Source organism: Arachis hypogaea, chromosome 6 (genome assembly GCF_003086295.3).
Source record: "Arachis hypogaea cultivar Tifrunner chromosome 6, arahy.Tifrunner.gnm2.J5K5, whole genome shotgun sequence".
NCBI classification, from domain to species: domain Eukaryota; kingdom Viridiplantae; phylum Streptophyta; class Magnoliopsida; order Fabales; family Fabaceae; genus Arachis; species Arachis hypogaea.
This window is the reverse complement of record NC_092041.1, coordinates 95,807,678-95,823,271: the sequence shown is the minus strand read 5'-3', so window position 1 is coordinate 95,823,271 and position 15,594 is coordinate 95,807,678. Positions and strand designations below refer to the sequence as shown.

At 37.7% G+C, this 15,594-nt stretch overlaps 1 protein-coding gene across 1 annotated transcript; it reads left to right on the top strand.

The window, feature by feature from the left end:
• The first annotated feature begins 1,193 nt into the window (after window positions 1–1,193).
• On the top strand, window positions 1,194–14,520 carry LOC112805771 (protein FAR1-RELATED SEQUENCE 5-like). Its single transcript, XM_025848107.1, has 6 exons — window positions 1,194–1,316; window positions 12,470–12,529; window positions 12,635–12,836; window positions 13,264–13,381; window positions 13,466–13,818; window positions 14,117–14,520. The coding sequence occupies exons 1-6, from the start codon at window positions 1,194–1,196 to the stop codon at window positions 14,518–14,520; spliced, it is 1,260 nt and encodes a 419-aa protein (XP_025703892.1).
• The last annotated feature ends 1,074 nt before the right edge of the window (window positions 14,521–15,594 follow it).

Sequence of the window (15,594 nt, the reverse complement as noted above, 5' to 3'; positions counted from 1 at the left end):
AGAAATTTATCATTCCTCACCAAGTGCTCATAATTCAACCATTGACCTGGGTACAAAAAAGTTTAAAACTTTGAGCCGATTATTTTATTTGCAAACTAGCATCTAACTAGGATTAATTGAAGGTGAATATCCTAATCGCCTTAAAATACTCCATCGCACCACCAAAAAAAAGGAAAAACTACCAAAATGAAAAAACAAAAAAGGGTTACAAACTCCTCCTGGCTCGATCCCACTACAACTCATTATTCGGCATCCAAAGTGGATATTTTCATTTGATACTCAAATATGATTGTTTTTTTAAATAATGCAAATTTTTCTCTCGTGTATTTTCTGTTAATCCAACTTAAGGGTTAAAAAATTTGATGATAAAAATCACATTTGAGTTATGAAAATAGAAGAGAAAATATATTCCGCATTCAGCATCTATATGCAGCCCTTCTCAAGCCTTGACATGATTTTAAGAGTCTGTTTGACAATTTTTCAAAGAAAAAGTATAAGATGCCAAGAGTTGTATCTGCCAATTATTACCAACAATAACTAAAATTAAATAAATATAATTTGCTATATTAATCAGGAATTTAGTGGGGTCCATTATTATTGCATTTTCAAAGAATAAGGATTGGTAACGTAACATGAGGTTTCACATCATCGCGGTGCAATCCGTCACGCAACCCTATTCCTCTTTCACAAACGCCGGCCGTGACTCATTCGTGCAAATTTTTTACTCACTAGGACGCTGCCATTACCGTCCAACGGTGACTGTGCCTTCCCCTGGATCCTACTTTGTGGCACCACCAGTCCCATGGAAGAGAACTATGACGTGAGTGTATGAAGGAGTCACGCAACCCTCTTCTCCTCAACCATCTCCGGTAATCTCTCTGTCCTGAAATTGTTCACTTCTCCAAGAATCCATAATCATTGTTTGATTTGTGACACATCCTCTTCTACGCGAACCAATTTTTTGACCCCGTGCTTCCTGTGAGTGATAAAGCCATCATATGCAACCATATTACACCCCACCATAGGGGCTGTCATTGTCGTGGATGCACATTCAGCCATAGCCATAGCCTTCCAACACTATAGGATCAAGGTGAACAGCCCTCAAAAGTCACTGGTAATGTGAACAGCTACACTCATTGACAAATAGTTTTTAAAATAGTCTCCGTTGAACGCGAGTGTACCACATGACGTCGATGGATCAATCAATTTTTGAAGAAGTATCGTACGATACTACATATAATGTGAGTGATCATCCTAATTCCATCGATGTTAATGTCATGTCCTTGAGTGAAGATGACACACAACGTGTGAACACGGTAATTTGTGTGTTAGTAGTACATTTGATTATGTCTATTCGCACCTTTTTTTTAATTTTTGAGTTTTTAATAGTGATAGGTTTTATTGGAAGGATTGTTATTTCATTTGTTTAATTACAATTGGTTTGGTGATGAGCGGATAATTTATACACTTTTTGGCATTGTTTTTAGGTAGTTTTTAGTAGGATCTAGCTACTTTTAGGGATGTTTTCGTTAGTTTTATGCTAAATTCACATTTCTAGACTTTACTATGAGTTTGTGTGTTTTTTGTGATTTCAGGTATTTTCTAGCTGAAATTGATGGACCTGAGTAAAACTCTGATAGAAGGCTGACAAAAGACTGCTGATGTTGTTGGATTCTGATCTCCCTACACTCGAAATGGATTTTCTGGAGCTACAAAACTCCAAACGGCGCGCTCTTAACGGCGTTGAAAAGTAGACATCTAGAGCTTTTCAACAATATATAATAGTTCATACTTTATTCAAGTTTAAATAATGCAAACTGGCGCTCAACGCCAGTTTTATGCTGCATTCTGGAGTCAAACGCCAGAAACACGTCACAAACCAGAGTTAAACGCCAAAAACACGTTACAACTTGGCGTTTAACTCTAAAAGAAGCATATGCACATGTAAAGCTCAAGCTCAGCCCAAGCACACACCAAGTGGACCCCGGAAGTGGATTTCTGCATCAATTATTTACTTCTGTTAACCCTAGTAGGTAGTCTAGTATAAATAGAACATTTTATTATTGTATGAGACATCTTTGGACGCCTAGTCCTTAGACCAAGTCCTTTTCCCTAGTTTCGAATTTCATATTATATTTTCGGGGCTAGCCATTCTTCCATGCCTGAACCATCACTTATGTATTTTCAACGGTGGAGTTTCTACACACCATAGATTAAGGTGTGGAGCTCTGTTGTACCTCAAGTTTTAATGCAAAGTACTACTATTTTCTATTCAATTCATGCTTATTCTTATTCTAAGATATTCGATGCACTTCAACCTGATGGATATGATGATCCGTGACACTCATCATCATCCGTCCTTATGAACACGTGCTTGACAACCACTTTCGTTCTACTTTAGACGGGGCGCATATCTCTTGGATTCCCTAATCAAAATCTTCGTAGTATAAGCTAGAATTGTTGGTGGCATTCATGAGAATCCGGAAAGTCTAAACCTTGTCTGTGGTATTCCGAGTAGGATTCAGGGATTGAATGAATGTGACGAGCTTCAAACTCGCGATTATTGGGCGTGATGACAAACGCAAAAGAATCAATGGATTCTATTCCGACATGATCGAGAACCGACAGATGTTTAGCCGTGCTGTGACAAGAGCATTTGGACTATTTTCACTGAGAGGATGTGATGTAGCAATTGACAACAGTGATGCCCTACATACAGCTTGCCATAGAAAAGATTAAGAAGGATTGGATGACAGCAGTAGGAAAGCAGAGATTCAATAGGAGCAAAGCATCTCCATATACTTATCTGAAATTCCCGTCAATGATTTACATAAGTATTTCTATCTTTATTTTATGCTTTATTTATTATTATTTTCGAAAACCATTATAAACCTTTTGAATCCGCCTAACTGAGATTTGCAAGATGACCATAGTTTGCTTCATACCAACAATCTCCGTGGGATCGACCCTTACTCACGTAAGGTTTATTACTTGGACGACCCAGTGCACTTGCTGGTTAGTTATGCGGGATTGTGACAAAGTGTGATTCACGTTTGAGAGCGCTACCAAGTTTTTGGCGCCATTGTTGATGATCACAATTTCGTGCACCAAGTTTTTGGCGCCGTTGCCGGGGATTGTTCAAATTTGGACAACTGACGGTTCATCTTGTTGCTCAGATTAGGTAATTTTCTTTTTGCTTTATTTTCAAAAAATTTTCAAAAATCTTTCAAAAAATTTTTACTTCTGTTTTCGAAAAAATTATTCTAAATTTTTAAGAATGAATTCTAGTGTTTCATGAAGCATGTTAAAGCTTGGCTGGCTGAAAAGCCATGTCTAACTCAATTGGATTGAGGCTTCCCCTTATCAGTATATGAAGTTGGATGAAGTATCAGCTGTTGTATGTCTGATTTATATGCTAAAGCTTGGCTGGCCATTGGCCATGTCTAGTGTTTTGGACAGAAGCTTTCGCAAAAGGCTTGGCTGGCTATTAAGCCATGTCTAATTCCTGGACCGGAGCTTTAGACTAACATTGCAAAGATTCCTAGAATTCTTATTAAAAATTTTGAATTTCTTATTTTATTTTTCCTATATGTTTTTGAAAAAAAAAAACCAAAAAAATTAATAAAATCATAAAAATAAAAAATATTTTGTGTTTCCTGTTTGAGTCTAGTGTTAATTTTTAAGTTTGGTATCAATTGCATGTTTTAAAAATTCATGTATTTTTCGAAAATTTCATGCATAGTGTTCTTCATGATCTTCAAGTTGTTCTTGGTAAGTCTTCTTATTTGATCTTGATATTTTCTTGTTTTGTGTTTTTTGTTGTTTCTCATATGCATTTTTGAATTCTTAGTGTCTAAATATGAAAAATTTCTAAGTTTAGTGTCTTGCATGTTTTTCTTTTCTTGAAAATTTTTCAAAAATAAGTCTTGATGTTCATCTTGATCTTCAAAGTGTTCTTGGTGTTCATCTTGACATTCATAGTGTTCTTGCATGCATCTTGTGTTTCGATTCATAATTTTCATGTTGTGAGTCATATTTGTGTTTCTCTCTCTCCACATTAAAAATTCAAAAAAAAATAAAAAATATCTTTTCGTTAATTTTCTCATAAATTTCGAAAATTTGAGTTGACTTAGTCAAAAAAAATTTAAACTTAGCTATTTCTTATAAGTCAAGTCAAATTTTCAATTTTAAAAATCTTATCTCTTCAAAACTTTTTCAAAAAAATCAAATCTTTTTCATTTTTTTTATTTATTTTCGAAAATTTTCAAAATTTATTTTTAAAATCTTTTTCTTATCTTTATTTCAAAATTGAAAACTTCACTAACAATTAATGTGATTGAGTCAAAAATTTGAAGTTTGTTACTTTCTTGTTAAGAAAGGTTCAATCTTTAATTTCTAGAATCATATCTTTTAGTTTCTTGTTAGTCAAGTAATCAATTTTAATTTTAAAAATTAAATCTTTTCCAAAATATCTTTTTAAATCATATCTTTTCAAAATAAATTTTTCAAATCATATCTTTTTATCATATCTTTTTCAAATGATATCTTTTTAAAAATTTTGATTTCAAAATATCTTTTCTAACTTCTTATCTTTTCAAAATTGATTTTCAAATCTTTTTCAACTAACTAATTGACTTTTTATTTGTTTCTTATCTTTTTCAAAACCACCTAACTACTTTTTCATCTCTAATTTTCGAAAATACCTCCCTCTTTTTCAAAATTCTTTTTAATTAACTAATTGTTTCAAATTTTAATTTTAATTTTTTTTCTTATCTTAATTTTCGAAAATCACTAACACTTCTTCAAAATTTATTTTCAAAATTCTTTTCTCTCTCATCTTCTTCTATTTATTTATTTATCTACTAACACTTCTCTTCTACTCAAGAATTCGAACCTATCATCCCCCTTGTGTTTGGATTCTTACCTTTTTCTTCTTCTATTCCTTCCTTCTTCTACTAACATAAAGGAATCTCTATACTGTGACATAGAGGATTCCTCTTCCTTTTTTGTTCTCTTCTTTTTCATATGAGCAGGAGCAAGGACAAGAACATTCTTGTTGAAGCTGATCCTGAACCTGAAAGGACTCTGAAAAGGAAATTAAGAGAAGCTAAAATACAACAATCCAGAGACAACCTTACTGAAATTTTCGAACAAGAAAAGGATATGGCAGCCGAACCCAACAACAATAATGCAAGGAGGATGCTTGGTGATTATACTACACCTACTTCCAAATTTGATGGAAGAAGCATCTCAATTCCTGCCATTGGAGCAAACAATTTTGAGCTGAAGCCTTAGCTAGTCGCTCTAATGCAACAGAACTGCAAGTTCCATGGACTTCCTTCAGAAGATCCCTATCAGTTTTTAACTGAATTCTTACAGATCTGTGAGACTGTTAAGACCAATGGAGTAGATCCTGAAGTCTACAAGCTCATGCTTTTCCCTTTTGCTGTAAGACAAAGAGCTAGAACATGGTTGGACTCACAACCTAAAGATAGCTTGGACTCTTGGGACAAGCTGGTCACGGCCTTCTTGGCTAAGTTCTTTCCTGCTCAAAAGCTGAGCAAGCTTAAAGTGGATGTTCAAACCTTCAAACAGAAAGATGGTGAATCCCTCTACGAAGCTTGGGAAAGATACAAGCAGATGACCAAAAGGTGTCCTTCTGACATGCTTTCAGAGTAGACCATTCTGGATATATTCTATTATGGTCTATCTGAGTTTTCTAAGATATCACTGGACCATTCTACAGGTGGATCCATTCACCTAAAGAAAACGCCTGCAGAAGCTCAAGAACTTATTGACATGGTTGCAAATAATCAATTCATGTACACTTCTGAGAGGAATTCTGTGAATAATGGGACGCCTCAGAGGAAGTGAGTTCTTGAGATTGATGCTCTGAATGCCATATTGGCTCAGAACAAAATGTTGACTCAGCAAGTCAACATGATTTCTCAAAGTCTGAATGGATGGCAAAATGCATCCAACAGTACTAAAGAGGCATCTTCTGAAGAAGAAGCTTATGATCCTGAGAACCCTACAATGACAGAGGTAAATTATATGGGTAAACCTTATGGAAACACCTATAATTCATCATGGAGAAATCATCCAAATTTCTCATGGAAGGATCAACAAAAGCCTCAACAAGGCTTTAATAATGGTGGAAGAAATAGGCTCAGTAATAGCAAGTCTTTTCCATCATCTTCTCAGCAACAGATAGAGAATTCTGAGCAGAGCTCCTCTAGCTTAGCAAATATAGTCTCTGGTCTATCTAAGGCCACCTTAAGTTTCATGAGTGAAACAAGGTCCTCCATTAGAAACTTGGAGGTACAAGTGGGCCAGCTGAGTAAGAAAGTCATTGAAACTCCTCCTAGTACTCTCCAAGCAATACAGAAGAGAATCCAAAAAGAGAGTGCAAGGCCATTGACATAATCAAAATGGCCGAATTTAAAGAGGAAGGAGAGGACGTGAATCCCAATGAGGAAGACCTCATGGGACGTCTCTCAAGCAAGAAAGAGTTCCCTATTGAGGACCCAAAGGAATCTGAAGGTCATATAGAGACCATAGAGATCCCATTAAACTTCCTTCTGCCATTCATGAGCTCTGAAGACTATTCTTCCTCTGAAGAGGATGAAGATGTAACTGGAGAGCAAGTTGCTCAATATCTAGGAGCTATCATGAAGCTGAATGTCAAGTTGTTTGGTAATGAGACTTGGGGAGATGAACCTCCCTTGCTCATTAGTGAACTAGATACATGGGTTCAGTAAACTCTACCTCAAAAGAAACAAGACCCTGGTAAATTCCTAATATTTTGTACCATAGGCACCAGGACCTTTGAGAAGGCTCTTTGTGACCTGGGGTCAGGGATAAATCTTATGCCACTCTCTGTAATGGAGAAGTTGGGGATCATTGAGGTACAGCCTCTCACATTCTCATTGCAGATGGCAAACAAGTCAGTAAGACAAACTTATGGATTGGTAGAGGACGTGTTAGTAAAGGTTAAAGGCCTTTACTTCCCTGCTGATTTCATAATCTTAGAATGGAAAGGAGCATGATGAATGCATCATCCTTGGAAGACCCTTCCTAGCCACAGCAGGAGCTGTGATTGATGTTGACAGAGGAAAGCTAGTCCTTCAATTGAATGGGGACTACCTTGTGTTTAAAGTCAAGGATATTCCTCTGCAACCATGGAGAGGAAGCATGAAAAGCTTCTCTCAATACAGAGTCAAACAAAGCCCCGACAATCAAACTCTAAGTTTGGTGTTGGGAGGCCACAACCAAACTCTAAGTTTGGTGTTGGGAGTCTACAACATTGACCTGATCACCTGTGAGGCTCCATGAGAGCCCATTGTCAAGCTAGTGACATTAAAGAAGCGTTTATTGGGAGGCAATTCAATTTTTATTTTTATTGTTCTTTTATATTTTATTAGGTTCATGATCATGTGGAGTCACAAAACAAATACAAAAATTGACAACAGAATCAAAAACAGCAGAAGAAATAGCACACCCTGGAGGAAGAGCTTACTGGCGTTTAAACGCCAATAAGGAGCATCTGGCTGGCGTTCAACGCCAGAACAGAGCATGGATCTGGCGTTAAACGCCAGAAACATGTAGCAATCTAGCGTTTAAACACCAGGATTGCACACTGAGGAAAGCTGGCGTTCAACGCCAAAAACATGCTGCAGACTGGCATTGAACGCCCAAAACAAGCATAGAACTGGCGTTTAACGCCAGAAACAAGCATCAATCTGGCGTTAAACGACAGGATTGCATGCAGAGGGAATTTTACACGCCTCATTGGTGCAGGGATGTAAATCCTTGACACCTCAGGATCTGTGGACCCCACAGGATCATCTCAGGATCTGTGGACCCCACAGGATCCCTACCTACCTCAACACACCCTCTCTCTTTTTCACACAATCCAAATAACACTCTTCCCTAAAACCCTTCACCAATCACCTCAATCTTTCTTCCCCATCATCTCTTCACCACTCACATCCATCCACTCTTCCCCATAAACCCCACCTACCTTCAAATTCAAAATCCCTTTTTCCACCCAAACCCACCCAATATGGCCGAACCTTAACCCCTCTCCCTCCACTATATGAACCCCTCTATCCTTCATTTTCACACAACACAACCCTTTCTTCTCCCCCTTGGCCAAATACACATCTTTCCCTCTCCTCCATTTTTTTCTTCTTCTTCTTCTTTTCTTTTCTTTCTTCTCTTGCTCGAGGGCGAGCAATATTCTAAGTTTGGTGTGGTAAAAGCATAGCTTTTTTTGTTTTTCCATAACCACTTATGGCACCTAAGGCCGGAGAAACCTCTAGAAAAGGGAAAGGGAAGATAAAAGCTTCCACCTCCGAGTCATGGGAGATAGAAAGATTTATCTCAAAGGTCCATCAAGACCACTTCTATGAAGTTGTGGCCAAGAAGAAGGTGATCCCTGAGGTCCCTTTCAAGCTCAAGAAAAATGAGTATCGGAGATCCGACATGAGATCCAAAGAAAAGGTTGTGAAGTTCTGACCAACCCCATTCAACAAGTCGGAATCTTAATGGTTCAAGAGTTCTATGCCAATGCATGGATCACTAGGAACCATGATCAAAGTGTGAACCCGAATCCAAAGAATTATCTTACAATGGTTCGGGGAAAATACTTAGATTTCAGTCCGGAAAATGTAAGGTTGGCGTTCAACTTGCCTATGATGCAAGAAAATGCACGCCCCTACACTAGAAGGGTCAACTTTGATCAAAGGTTGGACCAAGTCCTTATGGACATATGTGTTGAAGGAGCTCAATGGAAAAGAGACTCTAAAGGCAAGCCGGTTCAATTAAGAAGACTGGACCTCAAGCCTGTGGCTAGAGGATGGTTGGAGTTCATCCAACGCTCCATCATCCCTACTAGCAACCAATCCGAAGTCAATGTGGATCGGGCCATCATGATCCATAGCATCATGATTGGAGAGGAAGTAGAAGTTCATAAAGTCATCTCCCTTGAATTCTACAAAATAGCCGAAAAGTCCTCCACCATGGCAAGGCTAGCTTTTCCTCATCTTATTTGCCATCTATGCTACTCAGCTGGAGTTATCATAGAAGGAGACATCCTCATTGAAGAGGACAAGCCTATCACTAAGAAGAGGATGGAGCAAACAAGAGAGCCCACTCATGGATCCCAAGAGATGCATAAGGAAGCACATCACCAAGGAATCCCTGAGATGCCTCAAGGGATGCACTTTCCTCCCAACAACTATTGGGAACAACTCAACACTTCTCTAGAAGACTTGAGTTACAACATGGATCAATTAAGGGTGGAACATCAAGAGCACTCCATCATTCTCCATGAGATTAGAAAAGATCAAAGAGCAATGAGGGAGGAGCAACAAAGGCAAGGAAGAGATATAGAAGAGCTCAAGGACATCATTGGTTCTTCAAGAAGAAAGCGCCACCATCACTAAGGTAGACTCATTCCTTGTTCTTATTTCTCTGTTTTTCGGTTTTTAAGCTTTATGTTTATATATGTTTGTGTCTTTATTACATGATCATTAGTGTCTAGTAACTATGTCTTAAGGCTATGAATAATTCCATAAATCCTTCATCCCTCTTAAATGAAAAATGTTTCTAATTCAAAAGAACAAGAAGTACATGAATTTCGAAATTGTCCTTGAAATTAGTTTAATTATATTGATGTGGTGACAATACTTTTTGTTTTCTGAATGAATGCTTGAACAGTGCATAATTTTGATCTTGTTGTTTATGAATGTTAAAATTGTTGGCTCTTGAAAGAATGATAAACAAAGAAAATGTTACTGATAATATGAAAAATCATGAATTTGATCCTTGAAGCAAGAAAAAGCAGTGAATAACAAAAGCTTGCGAAAAAAAAGAAAAAGCAAGCAGAAAAAGCCAATAGCCCTTAAAACCAAAAGGTAAGGGTAAAAAGGATCCAAGGCTTTGAGCATCAATGGATAGGAGGGCCCAAGGAAATAAAATCCAGGCCTAAGCAACTAAATCAAGCTGTCCCTAACCATGTGTTTGTGGCATGCAGGTCCAAGTGAAAAACTTGAGATTGAGTGGTTAAAGTCATGATCCAAAGCAAAAGAGTGTGCTTAAGAGCTCTGGACACCTCTAACTGGGGACTTTAGCAAAGCTGAGTCACAATCTGAAAAGGTTCACCCAGTCGTGTGTCTGTGGCATTTATGTATCCGGTGGTAATACTAGAAAACAAAGTGCTTAGGGCCACGGCCAAGACTCATAAAAGTAGCTGTGTTCAAGAATCAACATACTTAACTAAGAGAATCAATAACACTATCTAAAACTCTGAGTTCCTATAGATGCCAATCATTCTAAACTTCAAAGGATAAAGTGAGATGCCAAAACTGTTCAGAAGCAAAAAGCTGCAAGTCTCGCTCATCTAATTAGAACTAATTTTCATTGATATTTTGAGATTTATAGTATATTCTCTTCTTTTTATCCTAATTGATTTTCAGTTGCTTGGGGACAAGCAACAATTTAAGTTTGGTGTTGTGATGAGCGGATAATTTATACGCTTTTTGGCATTGTTTTTAGGTAGTTTTTAGTAGGATCTAGCTACTTTTAGGGATGTTTTCATTAGTTTTTATGATAAATTCACATTTCTGGACTTTACTATGAGTTTGTATGTTTTTCTGTGATTTCAAGTATTTTCTGGCTGAAATTGAGGGACCTGAGCAAAACTCTAATAGAAGGCTGACAAAGGACTGCTGATGCTGTTGGATTCTGACCTCCTTGTACTCGAAATGAATTTTCTGGAGCTACAGAACTTCAAATGGTGCGCTCTCAATTGCGTTGGAAAGTAGACATCCAGGGCTATTCAGAAATATATAATAGTTTATATTTTATTCAAGTTTAGATGATGCAAACTGGCGCTCAACGCCAATTCCATGCTATATTCTGGAGTCAAACGCCAGAAACACGTCACAAACCAGAGTTAAACGCCAAAAACACGTTACAACTTGGCGTTTAACTCCAAAAGAAGTCTCTGCATGTGTAAAGCTCAAGCTCAGCCCAAGCACACACCAAGTGGACCCCGGAAGTGGATTTCTGCATCAATTATTTACTTCTGTAAACCCTAGTAGCTAGTCTAGTATAAATAGAACATTTTATTATTGTATGAGACATCTTTGGACGCCTAGTCCTTAGACCAAGTCCTTTTCCCTAGTTTCGAATTTCATATCACATTTTGGGGGCTGGCTATTCGGCCATGCCTGAACCATCACTTATGTATTTTCAACGGTGGAGTTCCTACACACCATAGATTAAGGTGTGGAACTCTGCTGTACCTCGAGTTTTAATGCAAAGTACTACTATTTTCTATTCAATTCTTGCTTATTCTTATTCTAAGATATTCGCTGCACTTCAACCTGATGGATATGATGATCCGTGACACTCATCATCATCCGTCCTTATGAACGCGTGCTTGACAACCACTTCCGTTCTACCTCAGACCGGGCGCATATCTCTTGGATTCCTTAATCAGAATGTTCGTGGTATAAGCTAAAATTGTTGGCGGCATTCATGAGAATCTGGAAAGTCTAAACCTTGTCTGTGGTATTCCGAGTAGGATTCAGGGATTGAATGATTGTGACAAGCTTCAAACTCGCGATTGTTGGGCGTGATGACAAACGCAAAAGAATCAATGGATTCTATTTCAACATGATCAATAACTGACAGATGATTAGCCGTGCTGTGACAAGAGCATTTGGACCATTTTCACTGAGAGGAGGGATGTAGCCATTGACAACAGTGATGCCCTACATACAGCTTGTCATAGAAAAGATTAAGAAGGATTGGATGACAGCAGTAGGAAAGCAAAGATTCAACAGGAGCAAAGCATATCCATATACTTATCTAAAATTCCCGCCAATGATTTACATAAGTATTTCTATCTTTATTTTATGCTTTATTTATAATTATTTTCGAAAACCATTATAAACCTTTTGAATTCACCTAACTGAGATTTACAAGATGACCATAGTTTGCTTCATACCAACAATCTCTGTGGGATCGACCCTTACTCACGTAAGGTTTATTACTTGGACGACCCAGTGCACTTGCTGGTTAGTTGTCGGGATTGTGACAAATTGTGATTCACGTTTGAGAGCGCTACCAAGTTTTTGGCGCCATTGTTGATGATCACAATTCCGTGCACCATTTGGATATTTTTTTCTTTAAATTATGCTAGAATGATTCTTTTTTTCTACATGGTGATGTGGTTTATTATTCTTTTTGTTCACCAGTTTGAATTGATGTTTGCAACTTTGATGAATTTTTGTTTCATAGATATGAAAATGGATAGTGTTGTATTATATGAGTTTAGTTTTGGTTGTTTATTATTTGGTGTTATCATTAGATAAGTGGTTGTTGGAAGAGTTTTTATGAGTGTCGAAGGATTGATGGTTATCTTTGTTGGTGATATATCCTCGGTTATCGATTTCAGGGGAAAGAATCTGTAGATTTCATTCAATTAAAGGACGATGCTACGGCAGTGAATCATGAAGTGTGAAATATGTTGTATTCTAGTCACAACATTAGCTAGATATTGGAAATTAATTAGTTGAGAGTTTTTTGTGTTGAATGGTTTTTTTTCTGAATCGATTTGCAGTTGCCCGATCACACTAGAATTCCAATAGAAGAAATCCCGCACGTAGGATTAAGATTTGTTTCGTTGCAGTGGGCACAAGAGTTCTATTCTAATTATGCAAGAAAAGTAGGGTTCGTGACTAGGAGTAGGAATAACAACGTTGACAAGACCAACAAGAAATCAAGGATACCCATTAACCAATCGATACACTATAGTCATGAAGGTTGTTGAGAGTCTCGAGTCAAGGCAGCAACTCGGGTAAAGAGAATAACAACAGCCGGATGCAAAGCAAGGATGTACGTGATGCTTAATAGGCAGAAAGATAATTGGATGATGTCCAAATTAGAATTGAAGCATACCCACCCGTGTTCTATCAAGCAAGCTGTGCATTACACTGAGTACAGGGAACTAACCATTTGTGCGAAGTGTGTGATTTAGGACAACGATAAGGCTGGCATACGGCCCAACAAGATTTATCTCGCATTGGCGAACGAGGTTGGTGGCTCCTCAAACTTGGGTTACTCAATAAAAGGACGTGAGGAACTACATTACGAGCAATCTGTGTTGTGCTGACCCAAACACAAATGTGAAGGAAATGATTATTTATTTCATGTGAATGAAAGATATCAACCCAAATTTCTTTTATGCAGTTGATGTGGATGAAGCTAACAAGTTTAAGAGTGCGCTCTGGGTAGATGCAAGGTGCAGGACGTCATATGAATATTATGGAGACATGGTCTCGTTTGATACAACATACAGTAGAAACAAGTATGTTTATGTTTCTGCCTATATTAAAATGGTTAGTGTCTTTGCACTATCTTGATTTATTAATTTTGGCTGAATTTATTACAGGCACGGACTTCTGTTTGCATCTTTCATTGGCGTCAACCATCACGGCAAGTCTACTCTACTCGGATGTACTTTGTTGGGAAATGAGGAAATTCGTAGTATTGAGTGGATCTTTAAGCAATGGTTGCAATGCATGGGAACTCCCCCAAAGGCCATCATCGTGGACCAGTGCAAATTCATGCTTGGTGCTAGTAGGAATGTCCTTCCAAATACTCACCACCAATGGTGCATATGGCACCTAATGAAAAAGATACCACATAAGCTTGGAGGATATGCTCGGTATAGGAAAATAGATGCTAGAATTCATGGCAATGTTTGGAATGCCCGGTTTGTGGAATCCTTTGAGAAGGATTGGTGTGCATTCATTGCTGAGTTTAACTTAGAGCAAAACAGATGATTATCAGGTTTGTTCTGTATTATGCTCCTTTTTTCTTTTTGTATAGTGGGTTTGTTATGCAAGTTTTATTTTGAATTATACTCAAACTTAGGTCATGTTGTCATCGGATGATTTATAACCTATTTGGGTACTTTTATGCGATTTCTCTATTTGAAAGGTCAATGTCTACTTGGTTCACGAAGTCTGTAGTTGTGTGTTGTGATCTAGCTAATTGTTCATGATGTTGATTATTGCTTTATTTTCATTTGGTTTTGTAGACCTTTATGACGATTGTCGAATGTTGGTTCCAATATATTTTCAAGGTGAATTTTGGGCTGGTATAAGAAGTACCCAACGGAGTGAGAGTATGCACGCCTTTTTCGATGGTTACTTGCATTGCAAGAGTGGACTGGTTCAGTTCGTACATGAGTATGATAACATGCTTGGGAACAAGGAGCTGGAGGACGATGTTGCAGACTCTAAAGGAGTTGTTCCCTATTCATCGAGCTCTACAATTGAAATACAATTTCATTGTGAGTACACAACCTCTAAGTTTAGGAAAGTACAACAGGAATTTAGGAAAAAAGGGGATTGTTTAGTCTGTGGTGCGACTCAAGATGGTGATTTATTTTGTGTGACCGTGAACGAGCAATACCTACCATATGGTGATCCTAGGACCTAGACGTACAACGTCGAGTTGAACCCAGTGACATACGAGATTCGGTGCGAGTGCCACATGTTTGAATCAAGAGGTATCCTTTGTTGTCACTGTTTTGCAATTTTCTTTTATTATGGAGTATACAGAGTACCATCTTGCTATGTGCTCCCTCGATGGAGCAACAATGTACAACGCAAACACACTTTCATCAAGAGTAGCCACGACGAGAAGCGATCCGATGAAAGCCACAACTTATTTAGAGGACTTTTTTTCCCACTTCTTTAATGTTGCCCAAGATTTTGTGACATGTGAAGAAGAAGCGGCCATGTTACATTTGGGTCTTGCTGAGTTAAGGTCCAAGCTGTTTGATTATCATGTGAACGTAGGGTCTAGAAGTGTTCCAAGAACACACAACAGCAAGGTGACACAGCATGACCCTGCTCCTGTTTCATCTCATGTTCGAGGTCCTTCAAAGGTCACAACAAAGAGTCGGCCGAGATTGAAGAGGCTTGGATCTGAACTGGACACTTGCATCAAGAAATCCATGCGAAGAAAGAAGAAGAATCCACATTCGGAATGTGTTTACCATTTCTTTAGTTTCGAACCACTTGTTAACATGACTTGATGGATAAAGTTGCTCGTAATATTTACTCTTGTTTATGCATTTTTTGTTTTTTTGTTTTTAGAAAAATGATAAAGCAATCAACCCAACTACAGTGATCCAGCGAATGAATCACAGGAACATGCTGGGTTCTTGTCTTTGTTAAACTCATTTCGACATATTTAAAAGACTTTGGATTATAGATTTGCATGGACATTTCCCTTTCTTTATTTGTAACCTTTTTTTCACTTATCCTTGACAAAGGACTCAGGTTTTTTGGTTGATAAACATTGTTAAGCTGAGGATATGTCATTATTTATTGAGTTTTTTTATCCACCAACAAGATCATACTGTTACAAGTTTCTTAAGTTTGAATTAGCTTCACAAAACAATCATGACTACTTTGTGCTATTAACGTGGAATACAAAGGCGAGTAAGTTTATTTATTTTAGGCTGCGTTTCATTTTGTTACAGTTACTAACCCAAAAGGTGTCATT